This window comes from Mauremys mutica, chromosome 6, assembly GCF_020497125.1.
Source record: "Mauremys mutica isolate MM-2020 ecotype Southern chromosome 6, ASM2049712v1, whole genome shotgun sequence".
NCBI lineage: Eukaryota > Metazoa > Chordata > Testudines > Geoemydidae > Mauremys > Mauremys mutica.
In genome coordinates, this window is record NC_059077.1 from 206,446 (window position 1) to 231,978 (window position 25,533).

The 25,533-nt window shown below is 48.8% G+C and overlaps 1 protein-coding gene across 1 annotated transcript in view; it reads left to right on the top strand.

Moving 5' to 3' along the window:
- The window catches only part of LOC123373220 (myosin-IIIb-like), a 142,690-nt gene that overhangs the window by 90,089 nt on the left and 27,068 nt on the right, over positions 1-25,533 (top strand). The window contains exons 21-26 of the mRNA XM_045022086.1: positions 15,134-15,181; positions 15,377-15,468; positions 16,154-16,285; positions 16,995-17,113; positions 21,337-21,533; positions 24,508-24,597. Coding sequence (XP_044878021.1) covers positions 15,134-15,181; positions 15,377-15,468; positions 16,154-16,285; positions 16,995-17,113; positions 21,337-21,533; positions 24,508-24,597 — 678 coding nt within the window. The remainder of the gene's footprint in view (positions 1-15,133; positions 15,182-15,376; positions 15,469-16,153; positions 16,286-16,994; positions 17,114-21,336; positions 21,534-24,507; positions 24,598-25,533) is intronic.

The following is a 25,533-nucleotide window of genomic DNA, read 5'->3' on the forward strand; positions in this document are numbered from 1 at the left end:
GCATGGGAAGGCTACAGCTAAGGAACAGCCCAGCTACTCAAGTGCACATCCCCCCCAGAGTGTAAGCCCAAAATTATACTATCTCATATACACTCATGAAATTTGCCTCCTCCCTCGGTGTTGAGAAGGATATGCAACAGCCTTCTGCCCAAGTTACGACTTCCACACACTGGTTTTAGACAAAGCAAAAATAAGTTTATTAACTACAAAAGATAGATTAAGTGATTATAAGGGATAGCAAACAGATCAAAGCAGATTACCTAGTAAATAAACAAAGTCGCAAACAGATCTTAACATATTAGATAGGTAGGATATGAATTAGCAAATTCTCATACTCGATGATTCAAGCAGGCTGCAGAGATTCATAAGGGGCCAGCCACACTTGCTTACAGCTTAAAAACCCCAGGTGTTTCTTTCACAGGCTAAAACTCCCCTTTAGCCTGGGTCCAGCACTTCCCCCCCCAGTTCAGTCCTTGTAGCTCAGGTGTTTTTCAGGAGTTGTCTTTGGGCAGGGAGTCAATGAAGAGTCCCGATGATGTCACTCACCTGCCTTAAATAGCTTTTGCATATGGCAGGAACCCTTTGTCTCCAAGATTTGTTCCCATGCCAGTCAGTGGAAAAACACTGGTATTCCAAGATGGAGTCCAGTACCAGGTGACCTGATCACATGACCCTGTAGGGTGCTAGCAGCCATGAGTTAGAGGCTGTTTACAGCATCCTCAGGAAGGCTCCCAGTGGGAGATAAGCTTTTCCTAAGGCCTATTGTTCTCCCTAATGGTTCATTAACTTGAATGGGCCCTTCCCAGCCAGCCATCTAGACTGATTATATATGGGGAACACCCACAAGGCAGAATGTAAACACATTTGTAATAGATACACAGACAATATTCCTAACTTCAGATATAAAAATGATACATATATACCAATAGGCTAATCTTATTCAGTAAATCATAACCTTTCCAATGATATCTCACATGACCTATCTTTCATAAAATACATTGTGATTATGTCATAATCATATCATTATATTATTACTGTGAAGAATATGGGGTGCAGTGTCACAAGGACATGTTTTATATCAAGAGAGTTTTGAAGGCTTTTTGATAAGTATTGGTCCAGTACATTATAAATCTGCTGAGTACCATCCCCAAGAAAATGGGATAGTGGAAAGACTGCGGGGAACTGTGAAGAAGCATGTAGCTTGCATACTGGAGGAACATTGAGATACACCCTTCCCTATTGCATTGAGTCAGGATTTATATAGTACACACCATGAAAGTACTAGAGAAACCCTGTTCTATCGGTTCTTCAGCTGACCTATGAGGACTCAACGGGTAGTGGTTCCACGTCTAGTTGGCAGCCGGTATCGAGCGGAGTGCCCCACGCTGGTGCTTGGGGCGGCATTCTGCAAGGGGCGGCAGAATGCTGTTGTTTTGCCCCCGCAAGTAGCGCGTCGAATTGCCACCATGGGCGGCGGGGCCAGTCCGTGCGCCTTTAGGGCGGCAGGTGCGTTTCCGCGGCGGCGGCAATTCGGCAGCAGCTTCTATATTTAGCTGTCCTCGGCGGCTTCAGCTAAACATAGAAGCTGCCGCCAAATTGCCGCCGCCGCGAAAACGCGCCTGCCAGCGGCGGCAATTTGGCACGCTGCTTGGGGCGGCGAAAACTGTAGAGCCGGCCCTGGCCCCAAGGGTCAGTCCTGGGGCTGGTTTTGTTCAATATCTTCATTAATGATCTGGAGGATGGCATGGACTGCACTCTCAGCAAGTTTGCAGGTGACACTAAACTGGGAGGAGTGGTAGATACGCTGGAGGGTAGGGGTAGGATATAGAGGGGCCTAGACAAATTGGGCCAAAAGAAATCTGATGAGCTTCAACAAGGACAAGTGCAGAGTCCTGCACTTAGGACAGAAAAATCCCATGTACTGCTACAGGCTAGGGACTGAATGGCTAGGCAGCAGTTCTGCAGAAAAGGACCTAGGGGTTACAGTGGACAAGAAGCTGGATATGAGTCAGCAGTGTGCCCTTGTTGCCAAGAAGGCTAATGGCATTTTGGGCTGTATAAGTAGGAGCATTGCCACCAGATTGAGCAACGTGATCATTCCCCCTCTATTCGACATTGGTGAGGCCTCATCTGGAGTACTGTGTCCAGTTTTGGGCCCCATACTACAAGAAGGATGTGGAAAAATTGGAAAGAGTCCAGCAGAGGGCAACAAAAAGGATTAGGGGGCTCGGGCACATGATTTATGAGGAGAGGCTGAGGGAACTGGGATTGTTTAGTCTGCAGAAGAGAAGATTGAGGAGGGATGTAATAGCAGCCTTCAGCTACCTGAAGCGGGGTTCCAAAGCAGATGGAGCTCGTCTGTTCTCAGTGGTGGCAGATGACAGAGCAAGGAGCAATGGTCTCAAGTTGCAGGTGGGTAGGTCTAGGTTGGATATTAGGAAACACTATTTCACTAGGAGGGTGGTGAAGCACTGGAATGGGTTCCCTAGGGAGGTGGTGGAATCTCCATCCTTAGAGGTTTTTAAGTCCCAGCTTGACAAAGCCCTGGCTGGGATGATTTAGTTGGGATTGGTCCTGCTTTGAGCAGGGGGTTGGGCTAGATACCTCCTGAGGTCCCTTCCAACCCTGATATTCTATGATTCTATGACCAAGTTGTCTATGCTGACAGGAAAGGTTCATCCCACCCCTTTGCCATCCCCAAAGCTGATTGATATGACTAGGAAATATGTGCAGGTGTGTCCATGCAAGACTCCATGAGTTCTTTCCTGGACAAACAGTGTATGTTAGACTAGGGTTAGGAAGAGTTTTCAATAACAGGTGTGATCTTCCTGGCTGCAGGATACGGAACATGGTGAGTGCATTTACCACAGACAGAACATGTTGTTAACCAGCAAGATGTTCTGCATACTGAAAGGGGAATAGAGAGGGAAGAGGACGCTCTCTCTGCGTATGATGGTGTCATGGGCAGTTGGGGAAGTGGCGCCACAGTAACAGCATCCACCTCCTGAGCTGAATCAGAAGTATAATTTATGGCTCTGGGATTACCTGGTGCCTCTAGCAAAGTACGGCTGAACTTTTTGGGGAAAGAGTAGGAAATTGTGATGTGGTGTGTATGTTGCCTTTTTGTTTCCTCTTCCTGTTCTTTTCCTAGTTCTGGCTCCTTGAACTCAGTGATCGGAGGGGGGTGGGTGGGTGGGGGTGGTTATTTAGGGTCTGCTGCTACTTATCTCCCTTTCAGATGGCCATGTTTTGTTCAGATTGTTGCTGACTTAACTGTTCATGTTTATTACATTTTGATTGGCAACTTGCTTACATGTCATGCTTTCGGTTTGTTTTGTTTTTTTGGTGCCATTCTGGGGTGCTTTTGAATCTCATATCTGGGAAAAGGAGTATGCTTTTATTGATTATAATGTTTATATTAAGTGCCCCAACGTGTCTTGGATATCTCCCAGGTTTAGAGAGAAAATGTAGTCCCTGCCCTGAGAGCTTAAAGTCACAACAGGCAAAACATACCAAGGATGTGCATCTCTTGATGGGATGTCATTCCATAATTTTCTTGCTGTAAACCAACCCTTTCTGCCCACTCTATCCTAGCTGCCCCTGCCTGCTGCCCCATGTGAAACAGACCCTTCTCCCACCCTGACTGCTCCACCACATAAAACAATGGCTCATTGCAGTGGTGAGCTCCAGCCGGTTCGCACCGGTTCGCATGAACCGGTTGTTAAATTTAGAAGCCTTTTTAGAACCGGTTGTTCCAGGACAACCAGTTCTAAAAAGTTTTTAAATTTAACAAAGGCTCGAGCAGCTGTCCACCCGGCCCCGGCCCTAGCTCACCTCCCCCTCTCCCCTGAACGCTCTGCCCTCCTTCTCCTCCCCCTCCCCTGCTTCCCGCGAATCAGATGTTCGCGGGAAGCCTAAAACAAGGAGCAGGCAGGCAAGCCGGGCGGGGGAGGGGGACAGCGCTCGTGGCCCAGTCCAGCTCCACTTGAGCGGCTCCCCCTGGCCCCGGCCAAGCTCCCCAGCCCGGTCCCGGCCAAGCATCCCCGGCTCGGGCTGGTCTCGGCTGAGCGGCTCCGACCCGGTCCAGCTCGGGCCCCACGGCTCCGGCCCCGATGCCAGCCAAGTGGCTCCAGCCCGACCCGGCCCGGGAAGTCGGGTCCCGTGGCTCCGGCCGCGCAGTGCCTGCTCTGGCCCGGCCCGGCTTGGGGAGTTGGGCCCTGCGGCGCCGGTCGTGGTCCCGGCGGAGTGGACTTGGTCCCGGCCCCAGGCAGTGTGGTAAGGGGGCAGGGAGGGGGTGTTCGGTGGGTTGTGGGGGGGTGGATAAGGGTCAGGGCAGTCAGAGGGCAGGGAACAGGGTGATTGAATGGGGGCAAGGGTCCCGGGGAGCAGTCAGGAAAGAGCAGGGTTGGATGAGGTGGTGGGGGCACTCAGGGACAGAGAGAAGGGGTGGTTGGATGGGGTAGGGGTTCTGGGGGGCCATCAAGAATGAGAGGAGGGGTTGGGTGGGGCAGCAAGGGGCAGTCAGGGGACAGGGAAGGGGGGGATGAGTCAGGGGTCCCGGGGGGGGGTGTCAATGAACATGAGGTGTTGGATGGGGCATGATCCCCCCCTCGGGGGGGGCACGACCCCCTCATGAGGTGAGGAGGAGGGAACCTGTTGTTAATATTTTGGCAGCTCATCACTGGCTCATTGCAAAGGTGTGAAACACCCAGCTAGAGGGAGCCCTCTCATTCAGTCTGGGACAAGGGGAGACCAGGAAATGAGCACCTCCCTACCGTGAAGTCTGGGAGCAAGTGGCTCCTCCACCCCTTGTGAAATCTGTTAATTTAGCATTATCTGTATAAGAACATAAGAACATAAGAAAGGCCGTACCTGGAACCAGACTGCTGGCACTAAACATTAAAAAGGTTGTAGAGCAGTTTTTAAACTAGGAGATGGGGGAAAGCCGACTGCTGCAGAGGAGCGTGTGGATCGGACACAGACTTCTCTTAGGGGAGAGTCTGATGATAGAGAATCTCCAGGTTATAGTCAGGAGCAGAGGACTGAGAAATATAATGTAAGGGCCGGATCAGATGATAAACAGTCACATCAAAAAGAATCTGGCACCTCAGAAAAAGGCAGGCTAATAAACAGGGACAAGTTTTTAAAGTGCTTGTACACAAATGCCAGAAGTCTAAATAATAAGATGGGTGAACTAGAGTGCCTTGTGATAAAGGAGGATATAGATATAATAGGCATCACAGAAACCTGGTGGACTGAGAGCAATCAATGGGACACAATCATTCCGGGGTACAAAATATATCGGAAGGACAGAGCAGGCCGTGCAGGGGGAGGAGTGGCACTATATGTTAAAGAAAGTGTAGATTCAAATGAAGTAAAAATCTTAAGCGAATCCACAGGTTCTTCTTCGAGTGATTGCTCCTATGCATTCCAGTTAGGTGTGCGCGCCGTGCGTGCACGGCTCTTCGGAAGATTTTTACCCTAGCAACTCCGGCGGGCCGGCTGGGCGCCCCCTGGAGTGGCGCCGCTATAGCGCAGGATATATACCCCAGCCGGCCCGTCCGCTCCTCAGTTCCTTCTTTCCGCCCGTGACGGCCGTTGGAACAGTGGAGCACAGCTCAGCTGACCTCCACTTCCCTTGCTACTCGTAGTTTTCTCTCGTTCTGTTTATAGTTGTAATTAACTCTGTTTGTTTGTAGAATAGTATAGTGTATTTATTTTACAGGGGTTGGGGTTTATCCCCTTCCCCTCACCCGGGGCCGGGTCCGATGCCCGGTCCACAGGGTTTTCTAATGCTCGGCCGGCCACAAGCCGCTGCTGACAAGAGATCTTCTTCTAAGTGCCTCGAGGGATCTTACCTCACAGATAAGTGCCGCATTTGTGAGGCCCTTAATCCGTGAACAAAGGGGAGCGGGGCTTTCGTTTTAAACAACTCCTGAGGGAGGCAGCTCTTGCTCCTCCGCTCTCGGCGCCGAGCGCTAGTTAGTTTTCACGGCGCGCTCCCTCGGCACCGGACCGCCGGTGCCGCCAAGGCCTCCTGGCACCACCGTCGCTGACTCCGACGTACCCTCGGCATGGACCTCTCTCCTGGAGGATGAAGAGTTACTCCGGCCAGGCAAGAGCCGTCGAGTCCGGTGCTGGAAAGCTCCCCGGTACGGACCGTGGTCGAGCTCGCCCGGAAGCTGCGTCCGAGCCGCCTGCTCCGCAGCCGAGCGCTATGCTCCGTCGGATCGCCCGGAACCGATGTAGGCCGCGGCACCGACAATATCCGCACCGTTAACTCCGGCCAGGCAAGAGCCGTCGAGTCAGGTGCCGGAAAGCTCCCTGGTACGCACCGTGGTTGAGCTCGCCCGGAAGCTGCGTCCGAGCCGCCTGCTCCGCAGTCGAGCGCGATGTTCAGTCGGATCGCCCGGCACCGATGTCTGCCACGGCACCGACAGTATCCACACCGTTAGCTCCGGCCAGGCAAGAGCCGTCGAGTCCGGTGCTGGTAAGCTCCCCGGTACGGACCGTGGTCGAGCTCGCTAGGAAGCTGCGTCCGAGCCGCCTGCTCCGCAGCCGAGCGCTATGTTCAGTGGGACCGCCCGGCACCGATGTCTACCGCGGCACCGACAATGCCCGCACCATTAACTCCGGCCAGGCAAAAGCCGTCGAGTCCGGTGCTGGAACATTCCCTGGTATGGACCGTGGTCGAGCTCACTATGAAGCTGCATCCGGGGTGCCAGCTATGGTCGAGCTCACTATTCCCTCCACGCCGGAGACAGTGTCCACGGCGAGGGGGCTGATTGCAACAACAGCATCTACGCTGCCTCAACCCCCGGCACTGCCGGTGGGGGTTACATAGTCGATGGGCAAGCCTGCCTTGATCAGACCAGACTACCTCGGCACCGCACAGCGGCACCATTCAGGGTCGCGGTTCCGCAGATGTTCTCGGTCCCGTCACCGATCTAGGTCTCGGCGCCGTTCTCCCTGTTGGTACCAGTAGTGCTCGCGGCACCGGTCAGCATCCCGTTCGCCGGTCCGGGACACTCAGCTCCGATCAGGCACCGCCCTCGGTCGACCGCCCGGCACAGCTTCGGTGGCAGGTCCCGTTCTCGGTACCGGTCTGTCTACCGGTACCGATCCCCGGTGCCGCATCGAGCGACGTCAGTTACAGACGGAGACTCTACCAAGAGCTTTCAGCTCCTCCAGGGCCATCCAGCCACGCATCAGTGTCGTCCCGTGCGGACACTTCATATGCGTAGCACTCTGTTTTCCGATGTGCCCTCCAGAGTCTTCGAGGAGACCTATCAGTGGTCATTCTGGACGCCGTGGGTGTACTACCACGCCAGAGGCGTACCGGTGATCCCATCTCGCTCCGTTCCCTCCGAGCTCTGGGTGCCAGAGGTGACAATTAGTCGTCCCCGTCCGACCGGTACAGAGCAACCCCCGGTACGGCACCGGGCTCCCAGATCCCACCGGATCAGGAGGTCGTCCAGGAGCTCGAGCCCACACAGGACCCGCTTGTCCCGGGCCTTTCTTCTTCCTCCTCCCCAGATGAGGCGGGGGCAGGAACATACCCCTCCGGCCCTCCTCTAATCGAAATGCGACCAGCCCCTAAATCCAAAGAGGCTGGGCGTGTGGTCTTACTGGGCCATAAGATGTACCCGGAGGGGGCCCTGCAACTTCGTGTAGCGAACCAGCAAGCCCTGCTTATCCGCTACTGTGGGTGGCGGTGGGCAAATTTACAGAGTCGGTTCTTCGGAACGCCCGTCAAGAGTTCGATGCCCTCCTGCAGCAAAGGACGGAGCTGGAGAGAGCTTCCCTCCAGGCCTCGTTGGACGCAGCTGACTCCGCTGCCATGACTCTGGCCTCGGGTGTTGCCACGCGGCACGTTTCAGGACTCCAGTTATCGAGCCTTCCCTCGCAGCTGCGGCACACTATACAGATCTTGCCCTTCAGTGGCACAGGCCTGTTCTCTGACAACACTGGCCCTAGGCTGCAGAACCTAAAGGGCAGCAGGGTCACTTCTCTCTCTCTCTCTCTCTCTCTCTCTCGGCATACACATGCCGTTAATTCAGCGCCGACGCTTCCGTCCCCAACCTCCGCTCTTACCCTGCGCCTTGACAAGGTCAGGACATGGCCAGCGGGCGTGGCTTACACGGTCGTGGCCATCAATCCGCACCCCAAAGGAGCCAGAATTAGGGTCCTTCTGACCACCAATGGGGCAAAAGCCTACCCATCCTCGCCCCTCCTAAGGACCCCTCTCACGAGCGATTCCTCTGGCAAGAGGTGCGGACGCTCCTCCTCATCGGAGCTATACAGGAGGTACCTAAGGGCGAAACCTATTCCCCTAAGCGAAGGGAGGTCTCAGACCTATCCTAGGCCTGCAGGAACTCAACAAGTCACGATGCAGATGAGTTCCGCATGGTACCCAGGGCGACCGTCATCCCATCCTGGGATCCTGGAGACTGGTACGCCGCCCTCGATATGAAGGGCGCGTGTTTTTCACGTTGCCATTTCTCTTCCACACAGAAGGTACCCTCGGTTTGGGGCCTACCATCGTTATTCCCAGTATACGGCCCTCCCGGTTGGCCTCTATACAGCCCAGGGGTATTCAAGGTGCATGGCTGTAATCGCCGCCTTTCTTCGCCACCGTCTGATACACGTTCTCCGTGTCTAGACGAGTGGCTCATTCGAAGAACCCCCGGGCCCAAAGTACCAGTCATGTGGGCATCGACACGAACCTTTTCCTGTGTCTAGGCCTGATGATCAGTAGTAAAATCCACTCTGATTCCCATATAGGGAAGGGAATTCATTGGGGCCGTCCTGGACTCCAGACTCGCCAGAGCCTGCTTTCCTCAGCCTTGGTTTCAGGCGAGGGTAACAATTGTACAAGGTCTACGGACCTTCCCGCCAACTTGGGCTCGCTCTTGCCTCGGTTTCCTGAGTCACATGGCTGTCTACACGTTTGCAACTAAACATACCAGGCTTTGCCTCTGTTCACTTCAATCGTGGCTCACCTGGGGGTGCCACCCAGGCAGAGATGGCATACTCGTGGTCGTCTCGTTTCCACCGAGCAGCCTAGGCTCCCTCGACCGGGAGTCGGCATCCTCCCCGGTGTATCCGGGGATGCTGTTTCACTCACCCCTCGGAGTCCCTCGTGACAGACAGCCCATCTCTCGGCTGGGTGCGCACCTGGTGTAGTTTCGCACTCACGGCCTTCGGTCAGCGCAAGAGCTGGCCTTACACATCAATGTCCGAGAGCTGAGAGCAGTCTGCTTTGTGTACCAGGCGATTCAGCTGGCGGATTGTCTCAGCAGATCCTTCCTGTCTCACAAGTGGTGGTTTCCTCCCGTCTTTATCTATTCCGTTTTCCAGAAGTGGGTCTTCCCCCGCATAGCCCTCCTCGCTTTCGGGAGAACGGAAAGAGGGAGAGAAATTCTCCTCGTTCCAAGGCCTCTCCCCAGGCTCGGTCTTGGAGGATTTTCCTGAGGCCATGGATCAGCCATCTGCCGTACGCTGTCCACTATCCCCGCTGGTTCACAAGGTCCTGCTCAAACTCCGCAGGGACAGAGCGCCCCTGATCGGGTTCGCTCCAGTGTAACCTGGGCAGCACTGGCACACCATGTTGCTACACCTCTCGGTAGCAACCCTCTTGGCACAGACCCCATGACGCGGAATCACGACAACCTTCACCACCCGGTCTTGTAATCCCTGCACCTCACAGCAGGACTCCTGCGTGGCTAAACCGATCCGAGTTACGTTGTTCGGCCTCGGTTCTACGGGATTCTCCGGGGTGGTAGAAAATTCGTCCATTCGATTAAAGTATCTGGCCGAGTGGAAGCGTTTCTCATGCTGCTCCGAAACGTGCAAGGTTTCTCCCGCCGAGATCCCGCTCCGTTCCATCTGGTTCCTCAGGGCTTGGAGCGTTTATGCACCCCCCCCGCAAGTGGGGCCCCGCCATAAACCTGGCTCTTCAATCTGGTTCTACCCAGTTTTATGACTGCCCTATTCGAGCCAATGTCAACATGCTCATTGATATAACTGTCCTGCAAGGCAGTTTCCTGTAGTCTTTCCTGCGGCCACACGAGTCTCCGAGCTTCAGACTCTCACAATAGGCCCAAGGGATACTGTGTTCCTCAAGGACAAGGGCAGTTATTACCACGTCCGACCTGCCTCCCCAAGGAGGTGTCGGCCTTTTATATCCACCAGGATATCTTCCTTCCGGTCTTATTTCCGAAGCCACTCTCTGTGCAAGGAGAGCAACGGTTGCCCTCCTTCAACATCTGCAGGGCGTCCGCATTCTATATCTAGTGGACAGAGCCCTCTCGTAACGCCCCCACAACCTTCATCGTACCGGCATACTGGACGAAGGGCATACCTGTCTCCTCCTAGAGGATTTCATCTTCAATGATGTTGTGCATCTGCACCTCTTCTGTTTCGGCCCATGTGCCATAGAGCCACCTTGCTGCACATTCCGCCAGGGCTCACGCTTCTCAGCTGCCTTCCTGGCTCGCATTCCCTTTCGGGGGATGTGTTGTACACCTATCTGGTCCTCGGTCCACACCTTTGCCTCATTGGTCCAGGAGTCCAGAGCTGTTGCAGCCTCTGGCTTAGCGGTTGCGTTCTGCAACATCTAACTCCGACCCCACCGCCTACGTAAGGCTTGGGAATCACCTAACTGGAATGCATAGGAGCAATCACTCGAAGAAGAAAAGACGGTTACTCACCGTAGTAACTGTTGTTCTTTGAGATGTGTTGCTCCTATCCATTCCAGACCCGCCCTCCTTCCCCACTGTCGGAGTAGCCGGCAAGAAGGAACTGAGGAGCGGACGGGCCGGCTGGGGTATATATCCTGCGCTATAGCGGCGCCAATCCAGGGGGCGCCCAGCCGGCCAACCGGAGTTGCTAGGGTAAAAATCTTCCGAAGAGCCGTGCACGCGCGGCGCGCACACCTAACTGGAATGGATAGGAGCAACACATCTCGAAGAACAACAGTTACTACGGTGAGTAACTGTCTTTTCCATTGAGTCTCTATGGATAGAAATTTCATGCTCTAATAAAAATGTAACAGTAGGGATCTATTATCGACCACCTGACCAGGACAGTAATAGTGATGAGGAAATGCTAAGGGAAATTAGAGAGGCTATCAAAATTAAGAACCCAATAATAGTGGGGGATTTCAATTATCCCCATATTGACTGGGAACATTTCACTTCAGGACGAAATGCAGAGATAAAATTTCTCGATACTTTAAATGACTGCTTCATGGAGCAGCTGGTATGGGAACCCACAAAGGGAGAGGCGACTCTAGATTTAATCCTGAGTGGAGCGCAGGAGCTGGTCCAAGAGGTAACTATAGCAGGACCGCTTGGAAATAGTGACCATAATACAATAGCATTCAACATCCCTGTGGTGGGAAGAACATCTCAACTGCCCAACACTGTGGCCTTTAATTTCAAAAGGGGGAACTATACAAAAATGAGGGGGTTAGTTAGACAAAAGTTAAAAGGTACAGTGACTAAAGTGAAATCCCTGCAAGTTGCGTGGGCCCTTTTTAAAGACACCATAATAGAGGCCCAACTTCAATGTATACCCCAAATTAAGAAAAACAGTAAAAGAACTAAAAAAGAGCCACCGTGGCTTAACAACCATGTAAAAGAAGCAGTGAGAGATAAAAAGACTTCCTTTAAAAAGTGGAAGTCAAATCCTAGTGAGGCAAATAGAAAGGAGCACAAACACTGCCAACTTAAGTGCAAGAGTGTAATAAGAAAAGCCAAAGAGGAGTTTGAAGAACGGCTAGCCAAAAACTCCAAAGGTGGTAATAAAATGTTTTTTAAGTACATCAGAAGCAGGAAGCCTGCTAAACAACCAGTGGGGCCCCTTGACGATGAAAATACAAAAGGAGCGCTTAAAGACGATAAAGTCATTGCGGAGAAACTAAATGGATTCTTTGCTTCAGTCTTCACGGCTGAGGATGTTAGGGAGATTCCCAAACCTGAGCTGGCTTTTTTAGGTGACAAATCTGAGGAACTGTCACAGATTGAAGTATCACTAGAGGAGGTTTTGGAATTAATTGATAAACTCAACATTAACAAGTCACCGGGACCAGATGGCATTCACCCAAGAGTTCTGAAAGAACTCAAATGTGAAGTTGTGGAACTATTAACTAAGGTTTGTAACCTGTCCTTTAAATCGGCTTCGGTACCCAATGACTGGAAGTTAGCTAATGTAACGCCAATATTTAAAAAGGGCTCTAGGGGTGATCCCGGCAATTACAGACCGGTAAGTCTAACGTTGGTACCGGGCAAATTAGTTGAAACAATAGTAAAGAATAAAATTGTCAGACACATAGGAAAACATAAACTGTTGAGCAATAGTCAACATGGTTTCTGTAAAGGGAAATCGTGTCTTACTAATCTATTAGAGTTCTTTGAAGGGGTCAACAAACATGTGGACAAGGGGGATCCGGTGGACATAGTGTACTTAGATTTCCAGAAAGCCTTTGACAAGGTCCCTCACCAAAGGCTCTTACGTAAATTAAGCTGTCATGGGATAAAAGGAAAGGTCCTTTCATGGATTGAGAACTGGTTAAAGGACAGGGAACAAAGGGTAGGAATTAATGGTAAATTCTCAGAATGGAGAGGGGTAACTAGTGGTGTTCCCCAAGGGTCAGTCCTAGGACCAATCCTATTCAATTTATTCATAAATGATCTGGAGAAAGGGGTAAACAGTGAGGTGGCAAAGTTTGCAGACGATACTAAACTACTCAAGATAGTTAAGACCAAAGCAGATTGTGAAGAACTTCAAAAAGATCTCACAAAACTAAGTGATTGGGCAACAAAATGGCAAATGAAATTTAATGTGGATAAATGTAAAGTAATGCACATTGGAAAAAATAACCCCAACTATACATACAACATGATGGGGGCTAATTTAGCTACAATGAGTCAGGAAAAAGATCTTGGAGTTATCGTGGATAGTTCTCTGAAGATGTCCACGCAGTGTGCAGAGGCGGTCAAAAAAGCAAACAGGATGTTAGGAATCATTAAAAAGGGGATAGAGAATAAGACTGAGAATATATTATTGCCCTTATATAAATCCATGGTACGCCCACATCTCGAATACTGTGTACAGATGTGGTCTCCTCACCTCAAAAAAGATATTCTAGCACTAGAAAAGGTTCAGAAAAGGGCAAGTAAAATGATTAGGGGTTTGGAGAGGGTCCCATCTGAGGAAAATTAAAGAGGCTAGGACTCTTCAGTTTGGAAAAGAGAAGACTAAGGGGGGACATGATAGAGGTATATAAAATCATGAGTGATGTTGAGAAAGTGGATAAGGAAAAGTTATTTACTTATTCCCATAATACAAGAACTAGGGGTCACCAAATGAAATTAATAGGCAGCAGGTTTAAAACAAATAAAAGGAAGTTCTTCTTCACGCAGCGCACAGTCAACTTGTGGAACTCCTTACCTGAGGAGGTTGTGAAGGCTAGGACTATAACAATGTTTAAAAGGGGACTGGATAAATTCATGGTGGCTAAGTCCATAAATGGCTATTAGCCAGGATGGGTAAGAATGGTGTCCCTAGCCTCTGTTCGTCAGAGGATGGAGATGGATGGCAGGAGAGAGATCACTTGATCATTGCCTGTTAGATTCACTCCCTCAGGGGCACCTGGCATTGGCCACTGTCGGTAGACAGATACTGGGCTAGATGGACCTTTGGTCTGACCCGGTACGGCCGTTCTTATGTTCATGATGTGCCCACTCCTGTCTTACTGTGTCCAGTTCTGGTTGCCCCATCTTGAAAAGGTTTAGAGAAGGGCAACAAAGATGATCAAGGGTATGGAGCAGCTTCCATACAAGGAGAGACTAAAAGATTAGATCTTTCAGCGTAGAAAAGAGACGACTAAGGGGGGATACAATAGAGGTCTATAAAGTCATGAATGAGTGGAATAAATGATTAGAGAAAGGTTATTTACCCTTTAACACAATACAAAAATCAGGGGTCACCAATGAAATTAATAGGGGGCAGGTTTAATACAAAAAAGAGGGAAGTACTTTTTCACACAGTGCACAGTTAGTCTGTGGAACTCATTGTCATGGAATGTTGTGATGACCAAAAGTATAACTGGATTAAAAAAAGAACTGGATAAGTTCATGGGGGGTTAGGTCCATGAAATGCTATATTAGACAAGATGATCAGGGATGCAGCCCCATGCTCAGAGCGACCTCTGACTACTAGAAGCTGGAAGTGGAATGCAGGGGTGGATCACTCCATAAATGACTTGTTCTGTACACTCCCCATGAAGCTTTGGTATGGGCCAGATACTGGGCAAGCTGGACCATGGTCTGAACCGGTATGGAACCAGCTCTTACCCCTTGGACATAGGTTTGCCCTGCAAAATGGCAGCAAGGAGTATCTATGTGACTTTAATGGCAGCATTTGCAGAGCGGGAAGGGAAGAGTTCCTCTCTATGCCATATCTGAAGTAATCCATTCAGATACAAATGTGTGAAGAGTGTAAATGCCACAGAGGGAGAGAAATTTCTTTAAGGGTGCTCAAGGAATGTAACTAGGTGTAGTTAGATGAAACTGAGGGCTTGTACACACTAATGCTTACTTCAGTATAAGTTAAGTTGCTCAAGGGTGTGGAAACCCACCCCCCTGAATGATGTAAGTTATATCAATCAATGTCATAGAGTGTCTGCCCTAGCACACTACAACAGTGCAGTGCATCGGCCCTAGTGATTTTAGTGTAGACTAGCCCTTTGATCATATAATGTGTAGTTGTTGTGCTCTACCCGGATTCATGTTCTGCACTTATCCACTGGGATTTGAGCACTTCTCAGAACTAGGAAATTCAGCAAGGAAAAAACTTCTGACAATGAGCTCTTTATCTGTGGGAATCTCTCCCAGGAGGAAGGGCCAGGAGCCTATTCACTGGGGGAATCACCCTCCTGAGGCAAGGGCTGGGTACGCATTTGCTAACAAGCCCCACCATAACCCCTGTACCAGCTGTGATTCTGAGAGAGCTACCATTTGGGAACCAGTTTTCACAAAGGGCGCATTGCAGTACAAAGGGTTGCCTGTCTCTGGCTACACAAAGTAGAAGGGGACTTTTTACTATTTTTTTTCTCCTTCTTTCTTAGCTGCTTGGAGATTTTGCGGAGTACAGAGCTGAAAGACTGGAGATGTGGGTAGGTGTGGGCCGCTGCACATGGGTCTGGACTGAGCATGATGGGTCTGAGCTGTATTGTGCACGTGTGTGGGAACTAGCTCTCTGCAATAACTGTCAGCTTTTATGTACGAGGGGCCTGTTCTAGTGGTGGGATGGGGTCTGAAATGAGTCCTATGTCTTACTATTGCCTTGGCATTCTCTCCCATCCCCACAGGAAGTCCCGCCTCTTTTTTAAGTACTGGCACCAGGAGCTGCTGGCAAAGAGCGTGGACTGCTTGGAAAATGCAGCAATAATCATCCAGAAGAGTGAGTATTGTGGCAGGAGGGTCTCCTCCAACCCAGAGTACATATCAGGGAGGGAGCACAGACAGAAGTCCTTCCCCAACCCCTCTCTCATCCCAGAATATCCCTTGATAGCATTCCAGGGCATTGGAGACAGAAAAACCTGATAAGGCTCCATCTCTAAGGCACCTCAAACCCTTTGTGTTTGTGGTGTGAACAACAAACGCTCAACTCCTTCTCAGAGTCTTCAACAAGCAGGAAAGCAGTCTAAGTGTGAACAGGAAGGGGCATATGTGGGAGAGCAGAGCAGGTGCAAGCTTGCTGGTCTCGCTGTAAAGTGAATATCCGGGGGAGTGGTTAATGAGCTGCTTATAGTGATGGGATGAATTGTAAGAAGCCATGGGAAGCTGGAGAGAAGCGCCAGCAGAAGGGGAGACCAGAAAATGTCATTATCCTCTCAGGGAAGGACAGTGGCATATGATCCAGGTGACCACTGCCCTACTAGCCTGGCTTCTGTCCCTGGCAGAACAATGAGATCATGAGCAGTAGGTGCGCTGGTGAGAGACATGGTAGAACTTTCTCTCTGCACAGTCTCTCTGGTATGACTGTATTGGACACACAGGTACTATAGGATGCTGCTCTTGCCTGGCCCTTGTTCCTTGCTGTTCCAGTGGAGTCTCTGCTCTAACTATAGCTTCTCTGTGAGCAGCTTACAAGAGATTCTGCTGTAGGAAGAGTTACCAGGAGCTGGTGGTTGAGCTCAGAGCCCGGGAGAAGCACCTACAGGAGGAAGCAGAGAGAGAGAGAAACAGGCAACTGGAACTGGAGTCCCAGGCCCAGAGTAAGTCACTGACACATCCTCCTTCCATCAATACCTCCATGCCCCAAATCCCTGGACGCTCACTTAGTGGCTGTTTCCAGCCACCACAGACCCTACTGGGTCTGACTGCCTTATTCCCTAGTTGTAGCTGAGCCCTCAGGCCACACTCTCTTCCAGGCCACACCTGAGCAATGGGTAGTTAGAGGAGATGATACACCTGCCTCTGTGAAACTCTCCTCCAGCATTTGCCTCAGGACAGACCCCATCTCCACTTGGAAATGGAGGCGGTTTCCCATAGAGGCTGGGAACTGAGCTGTGAAATCCCTCATGCCTTGGGCTGTGATGTAAAAGGCACCCTGGCCTGACCCAGCCTTTTCTGCTCATGCAGCAAGGGATGGCTTCATGCCATCTCCCACTCAGAGCTGGATTTTTTTCCTTAGAGCATGGAGCAGGAGGTGGCAGCAGAGCCGGGACCCCACCCCTTCTCGCTCCTTTCTATGCTCCATAGCAAGGCTCAGGTGGGATGGGGAAGTTCCAAGCTCCATGGATTGATGTTCCTGGGAGTCCCTTGTCTTGCAGCTGCCATGCTGCCTGCTGGAGAGGCAGAACCTTCCCCATGGTACCCTTGGGTGTGATGATATTGTACCCACATGCTCCATTCCTGGGTGGAACGAATCATTCCCTGGGGGTTCCTAATGCCATTTGTTCCCTCCTCTCACTGCATGAATAGTTGCCTCGCCAGTCCCTGTGCCACGGAGGAGACGTCCTCAGCCCCTCCCACATTCTCAGCCTGGAGCTGATTCTCTGACACAGACACCAGTACCACGCCCTCGCAGCAAACTCACAGAGGTAATAATGTTGGCTTTGCCTAGGGTCAGATACCCAGGGACGTCCCAACATGTGATCTTGTGGGAGCCCTCCCATCTGTACATCCCATACATGTGATCCAGGGAGACCCATGCTCCTCATCCATGTAACCAGGAATAAAGGGGAGTTCATGCCCAATATTGTGAGTTTAAATAAATCAATCCTGATAAAACCTTGGGCAGGGCCTGGTCTTGGGAGAACTGAAAGTGGAAGGTGGATGAGGTTCCTGTCTGGTCTCCCTTAGGGCGCAGACTTGAGTGAGGTTGTCTGTGATATTTTCAAAAGAGCTTACTGTCAGTGTCCCCCACCTCTTGCTCCTGCCTCCACCGTTGATTTTCAATAAGTCTTGGAGCACTGGGGAAGTTCCAGGAGACTGGAAGGAAGCTAGTGTTGTGCCAGTTTGTAAAAAGGGTAAATGGGATGACACAAGTAATCATAGGCCCGTCAGTCTGACATCGATCTTGGACAAGATAATGAAACAGCTGAGACAGAATCATAGACTATCAGAGTTGGAAGGGACTTCAGGAGGTCATCTAGTCCAACCCCCTGCTCAGAGCAGGACCAAACCCAACTAAATCATCCCAGCCAGGGCTTTGTCAAGCCTGACCTTAAAAACCTCTAAGGAAGGTGTCAGGGTTCCCTCCCCACTCTGAACTTAGGGTACAGATGTAGGGACCCGCATGAAACACCCCTTTAGCTTATTTCTACCAGCTGAGGTTAAAACTTCCCCAAGGCACAAATTCTTCCTTGTCCTTGGACGGTATCACTGCCACCGCCAAGTGAGTTAGACAAAGATTCAGGAAAAGGACCACTTGGAGTTTCTGTTTTCCCAAAATATCCCCCCCAGTCCCTCCCAAATATGTAAACAAGGTTAGCACAGACCAGACCCTTGGGTTTTTAGGACACTAAAAACCAATCAAGTTCTTAAAAGCAGAACTTTATTATAAAAAAAAAAAGTAAAAGAAGCACCTCTGTAAAATCAGGATGGAAGGTAATTTTACAGGGTAATAAGATGTAAAACACAAAGGATTCCTCTCTAGGCAAAACTTCAGTTACAAAAACAGGAATAAAGCTCCCTCTTAGCATAGGGAAGATTCACAAGCTAAAACAAAAGATAAGCTAATGCATTTCCTTGCTATTACAATTTTTGTAATCTAGGATGCTTATTTAAGGTAGGGTTTTAGGAGATGTTTTTTCCTGCCCTGGTCCCTCTCTGTCCCAGAGAGAACAAGAAAAGAGAGCACAAAACAAAACCTCCCCCCACAGATTTGAAAGTAACTTCTTCCCTTATAGGTCCTTTTGATCAGGTGCCAACCAGGTTATTTGAGCTTCTTAATCCCTTACAGGTAAAGGAGAGATTTTATGCTACCCTTAGTTGTATGTTTATGACAGAAGGAGATTCTTCCACCTCCCTAAGTAACCCATTCCAGGGCTTCACCACCCTCCTAGTGAAAAAGTTTTTCCTAATATCCAACCTAAACCTCCCCCACTGCAACTTGAGACCATTACTCCTTGTTCTGTCATCTGGTACCACTGAGAACAGTCTAGATCCATCCTCTTTGGAACCCCCTTTCAGGTAGTTGAAAGCAGCTATCAACCCCCCCCACCATTCTTCTCTTCTGCAGACTAAATACCCCCAGTTCCCTCAGCTTCTCCTCATAAGTCATGTGCTCCAGCCCCCTAATCATTTTTGTTGCCCTCCGCTGGACTCTTTCCAATTTTTCCACATCCTTCTGGTTGATAGTGTGGGGCCCAAAACTGGACACAGAACTCCAGATGAGGCCTCACCAATGTTGAATAGAGGGGAATGATCATATCCCTCGATCTGGTGGCAATGCCCCTACTTATACAGCCCAAAATGCTGTTAGCCTTCTTGGCAACAAGGGCAAACTGTTGACTCATATCCAGCTTCTCGTCCACTGTAACCCCTAGGTCCTTTTCTGCAGAACTGCTGCCTAGCCATTCAGTCCCTAGTCTATAGCAGTGCATGGGATTCTTCCGTCCTAAGTGCAGGACTCTGCACTTGTCCTTGTTGAACCTCCTCAGATTTCTTTTGGCCCAATCCTCTAATTTGTCTAGGTCCCTCTGTATCCTATCTCTACCCTCCAGCGTATCTACCACTCCTCCCAGTTTAGTGTCGCCTGCAAACTTGCTGAGGGTGCAGTCCACGCCATCCTCCAGATCATTAATGAAGATATTGAACAAAACCAGCCCCAGAACCGACTCTTGGGGAACTGCGCTTGATACCAGCTGCCAACTAGACATGGAGCTATTGATCACTAACCATTGAGCCCGACCATCTAGCCAGTTTTCTATCCACCTTACCGTCCATTCATCCAGCCCATACTTCTTTAACTTGCTGGCGTATCAAAAGCTTTGCTAAAGTCAAGGAATAACATGTCCACTGCTTTCCACTCATCCACAGAGCCAGCTATCTCATCATAGAAGGCAATTAGGTTAGTCAGGCATGACTTGCCCTTGATGGATCCATGCTGACTGTTCCTGATCACTTTCCTATCCTCTAAGTGCTTCAAAATTGATTCCTTGAGGACCTGCTCCATGATTTTTCCAGGGACTGAGGTCTGGCTGACTGGCCTGTACTTCCCCAGATCTTCCTCCTTCCCTTTTTTTAAAGATGGGCACTACATTAGCCTTTTTCCAGTCATCCGGGACCTCCCCCAATCGCCATGAGTTTTCAGAGATAATGGCCAATGGTTCTGCAATTATATCCGCCAACTCCTTTAGCACCCTCGGATGCAGTGCACCAGGACTCGATTAATAAAGAATTAAAGGAGGGTAATGCAAATCAACATGGGTTTATGGAAAATAGATCCTGTCAAACTAACCTGGTATCTTCTTAGATGAGATTATAAATTTATTTGATAAAGGTACTAGTGTTGCTGTAATACATGTAAATTTCTGCAGTGCGTTTGACTTGGTATTTCACAACATTTTGATTTAAAAAACTAGGAGAGTATAAAATGAACATGGCACACATTAAATAGGTTAAAAATTGGCTAACTCAAAATGTAATGGTAAACAGGGAATCATCATCAAGTGGGTGTGTTTCCATTGGAGTCCCACAGGGATCTGTCCTTGGCCCTCCGCTATTTAACATGTTTATCGTTGACCTGGAAGACGACATAAAATCATCACTGATAAAGTTTGGAGATGACCCAAAAATTGGAAGAGTGGTAAATAATGAGGACAGGTCACTGATTCAAAGTGTTCTGGATCACTTAGTAAGCTGGATGCAAGCAAACAATATGCGTTTTAATACAACTAAGTGTAAATGTGTACATCTAGGAACAAAGAATGTAGGTCATACTTACAGAATGGCACGTGGTGACTGAAAAAGATTTGGGGTTTATGGTGGATAATCAGTTGAACACAAGCCCCAGTGCAATGCTGTGGCTAAATGGGCTGATGCAATGCTTGGATGCATAAACAGGGGAATCTCTAGTAGGAGTAGAGAGGTTTATATATCTTTCTATTTGGCACTTGTGTGACTGCTGCTGGGATCCTGTGTCCACTTCAGGGTGCTCACCATTCAAGAAGGAGATTGATAAGTTAGAGAAGGTTCAGAGAAGAGCCATGAGAATAGAAAACTCGCTTTATAGCGATAGACTCAAGGAGGTCAATCTACTTAGCTTAACACAGAGAAGGTGAAGGGTTGACTTGATTAGCCTAGAAGTGTCTACACGGGAAACAAATATTTAATAATGGGCTCTTCAGTCTAGCAGACTGATCCAATGGCTGGAAGTTGAAGGTAGACCAGGGGTCAGCAACCTTCGGCACATGGCCCATCAGGGTAATCTACACGGGAAACAAATATTTAATAATGGGCTCTTCAGTCTAGCAGACTGATCCAATGGCTGGAAGTTGAAGGTAGACCAGGGGTCAGCAACCTTCGGCACATGGCCCATCAGGGTAATCTGCTGGTGGGCTGCGAGTCATTTTGTTTACGTTGACCGTCCGCAGGCATGGCCCCCGTAACTCCCAGCAGCTGCGGTTCACTGTTCCCGGCCGATGGGAGCTGTGGGAAGTGGCGGCCAGAAGTAATGCTCTATGAATTAGTTTGGGAGAGGTATAACACAGGCCACATACAGGAGCTCAGACTAGATGATCACAGTAGTCTCTTCCGGCCTAGGAATCTACCAGTCTCACACCCACCTTCCTTTTTTCTCTCTCTTTCCTGTTTTCAGTCAACTCCCTTTGATAATTTTTTGCGCTCCAGGCCCTGCCCTGTGCTGGGGACAGAGGGGCAGACAGGAGAAGAGGAAGAAATGAGGCAAATCAAGAGGGGAGCAACTCTCCGCTGGTTCAGAGAGACACAGGCCTGGAAGGTTATGCAGGATGATGGGGCCTTTCCTGGCTGGCTGCATGGGATGATCAGCAGGAGGTGAGAACCCTAGGGGCATGCAGCATACCAAGGAGGCTGGGCTGTGCAAGCAGAGGCTGGCATATCCTTAGGGAGAGTGTGTATGAGAGTGGGGGTTGGGGTCCCTGGAGATAGCATGGACTGGTTTCTTGGGGAGCTGGGAATACAACACATGGCCTTTCCACTCTAGAGCACCGATTCCCATTCAGACCCGTCAGGGGGATTGGCTGATCTATGGAGCTGGGATACAAGGCCTTTTACTTCTAGGTCACTAGTTCCAATTCAAGGTGGCAGCAACTGAATGTTTTTATCTGATTTTTATCCCAAAGATTGATGGAATGGTAAATGTTGATGAGGACAGGACAGCCATGTAGATTTGGACTGATTGGTAAGATGGGCCCATTTAGAATAAAAGTGTTCTAATTAAGGCTGTCAATTAATCGCAGTTAACTCGCGATTAACTCGAAAAAATGAACCGTGATCGAAAAATTAATCGTGATTAATCACACTGTTCAACAATAGAATACTAATTTAAATGTATTAAATATTTTTGGATGATTTTCTACATTTTCAAATATATCTATTTCAGTTACAGCACAGAATACAAAATATACCGTGCTCACTTTATATTTTTTTTACAAATATTTGCACTGTAATTATGATAAACAAAAGAAATAGTATTTTTCAATTCATCTCATACAAGTACTATAGAGCAATCTCTTTATCATGAAAGTGCAACTTTCAAATGTAGTTTGTTTTTGTTACATAACTGCACTCAAAAATGAAACAGTGTAAAACTTTAGAGCCTACAAGTCCACTCAGTCCTACTTCTTGTTCAGCCAAATGCTAAAAAGTTTACATTTATGAGAGATAATGCTGCCCACTTCTTAATTACAATGTCATCTGAAAATGATAACAGGCGTTTGTGTGGCACTGTTGTAGCTGTCATCGCAAGATATTTATGTGCCAGATGCACTAAAGATTCATATGCCTCTTCATGCTTCAGCCATCATTCCAGAGGACATGCGTCCACGCTGATGACACTCATTAAAAAAATGTGTTAATTAAATTTGTGACTGAACTCCTTGGGAGAGAGTTTTATGTCTACTGCTCTGTTTTACCTGCATTCTGCCATATATTTCATGTTATAGCAGAGACGGATGATAACCCAGCACATGTTCATTTTAAGAACACTTTCATTGCAAATTTGACAAAATGCAAAGAAGATACAAATGTGAAATTTCTAAAGATAGTTACAGTCCTCGACCCAAGATTTAAGAATCTGAAGGGCCTTTCAAAATCTGAGAGGGACGAAGTGCGGAACATGCTTTCAGAAGTCTTAAAAGAGCAACACTCTGATGCAGAAACTACAGAACCCAAACCACCAAAAAAGAAAATCAGCCTTCTGCTGGTGGCATCTGACCCAGATGATGAAAATGAAAATGCGTCGGTCCACACTGCTCTGGATCATTATCGAGTAGAACCCGTCATCAGCATGGACGCATGCCCTATGGAATGATGGTTGAAGCATCAATGGACATATGAATCTTTAATGCATCCAGCATGTAAATATCTTGCGACACCAGCTACAACAGTGCTATGCGACTGCCTTTTCTCACTTTTAGGTGACATTGTAAACAAGAAGCAAATGTAAACAAACGTGTGTCTGAGTGATTGGCCGAACAAGAAGTGAGACTGATTGGACTTGTAGGCTCTAAAGTTTTACATTGTTTTATTTTTGAATCCAGGGTGTTTTTGTATATAATTCTATATTTGTAAGTTCAGCTTTCATGATAAAGAGATTGCACAACAGTACTTGGTTTTGGTTAATTGAAAAATACTGTTTCTCTTGTTTGTTACAGTGCAAATATTTGTAATAAACAATAAATATAAAGTGAGTACTGTACACTTTGTATTCTGTGTTGTAATTGATATCACTTATATTTGAAAATTTAATCGCAATTCATTTTTTGTCGCACGATTAATCGCGATTCATTTTTTTAATCGCTTGACAATCCTAATTTTAACATAATTAAATGCAAAGTTATACATCTAGGGTCAAGGAATGCAGGCCATACCTACAGAATGAGGGACTGTGTCCTGGGAAGCAGTGACTGTGTAAAGGATTTAGAGGTCATAGGGCACCAGTAATTGAACATGAGCTCCCATTATGTTGCTGTGGCTAAAAGGGATCCTGGGATGTGTAGACACAGGAGCAGGGAGGTGATTTTAATTCTGTTTGTGGAGTTCAATATGGCAATACTGTTGTCACAGATCCACAGGATCTGTGCTACAGCCCAGTCTTTAAGCAGTCCCCTTCAGTGTGCCAGACCCCCAAGGAGCCTTCCTTCAGGCTGGGCTGTGCAGCTTCACTGCCTCCTAGACTGAGCCTCGGTTTAACGCTGGGAGCTCTGTTCAGCAAACCCAATTGAAACAGACTCCTGGTAACGACTTGGACACTCTTCAGGGAGTAATGCACACAAGCAAGTGCTTTCAGTGACACCAAACAGTCTTTTCAAAACAGAGGAGGATGTATTAGTCAACTGGAACACAGCATTTGAAGTCCTTACAGTTGCATACAGAAATAAAGGTTAAACCATGGTCCATTATGGTCAATCCAGAGCAATTCACCAGCTATTTCAGGCTCTATCTTTCTGACTCCTTTGTCAGTCCCAGAAGAGAGCAACCAGTTTCCTCCAAAAGCCCACACTTTATTCCCTGACTGTCTTGTCTCAGAGACATTGTGGGTGGACCAACTTCTGTTGGTGAGAGAGACAAGCTTTCAAGCTACACAGAGCTCCTCCTCAGGTCTGGGAATGGTACTTACATTGGCACAGTGTGCCTGAAGTGAAGCGGACAGAATGAGAATAAGTGCTGGCTGCACCATAGAGGGAGTGTTACCAGGATGTGAAAAAGGGATGGGGGCTCCTGAACAGGGAGAGTACAGGGTTTTATTGATGACTCTCGGATTAAAATCTTTCCTCTTTGCTTTCAGGGAAGCTGAGAACTTGCTGATGGACAAGCCTCTGGGCTGTTTCCTGGTTCGAATCAGTCAGAGCAGGCCAGGCTACACCCTGTCATACAGGTAACGCACCCACTGCTTTTCTTCTACCAGAACTCTTGGTGATGGGCTGCATGGGGCAATTGTAGCACAGTGCGTCAGCTTTCTCTGTGGACTGAGATACCGAGGCTGTTGCTTAGACACCCCTGACCTGGGTCCCTAGACACACCCCAGAGGGACAGATGGGGACTCTGGGGCCTCCATAAAGAAGAGATAGCCTCCCCTCCAGCTTATGTCCTGCGGCTACTATACATAGTTCATGAATCAAGGTAATCCTCAGTAAAAGGCAGAGGCTAAGTATGGGCACTGTGTGGGGAGCTGAGAAGGTGGGCAGTTGATGTGGATGCTGTATGTAGGGATGGATGGAGCTGGAGCTGAGATGGTGGGCAGTTGGTGTGGATGCTCCATCTATCTCCACATGCAGCTGTATGGGAGGTGGAGGATGGTGGGTGTGGGTACTGCATGAGGAAGTGCCATATTGGATGGGAAGAGGATGCTGTTTCTGGGTCCTGCACTGTGGGATCAGGCTGGAGGAGGTGCTGCCTGGAATGGGGACAGACTGGAGGTGGTTGGGATGCGTAGGCTAGGAATGTACTCAGAGGGGAGTGATGGAAAGGGATCCTTTGGACAGATACATGCAAGGGAAAGTGCAGGGTAGTGATGCAGGGGCACAAGCCTGCAAGATAGAATGGGCTAGTGAGGAATCCTAGATTCTAAGGCCAGAAGGGACCACTATGATCATCTAGTCTGATCTCCTAACACAGGCTAGAGAACTGCCCCAAAATAATGCCTGTTTGAACTACAGCATATATTTTAGAAAAACATCCAATCTTAAAATAGTCAGTGATAGAGAATCCACCATGATCACTGGTAAATTGTTCCAGTGATTAATTACTCTCACTATCAAAAATTTGCACCTTTGTTTCCAGTCTGAAATTGTCTAACTTCAGCTTCCAGCCA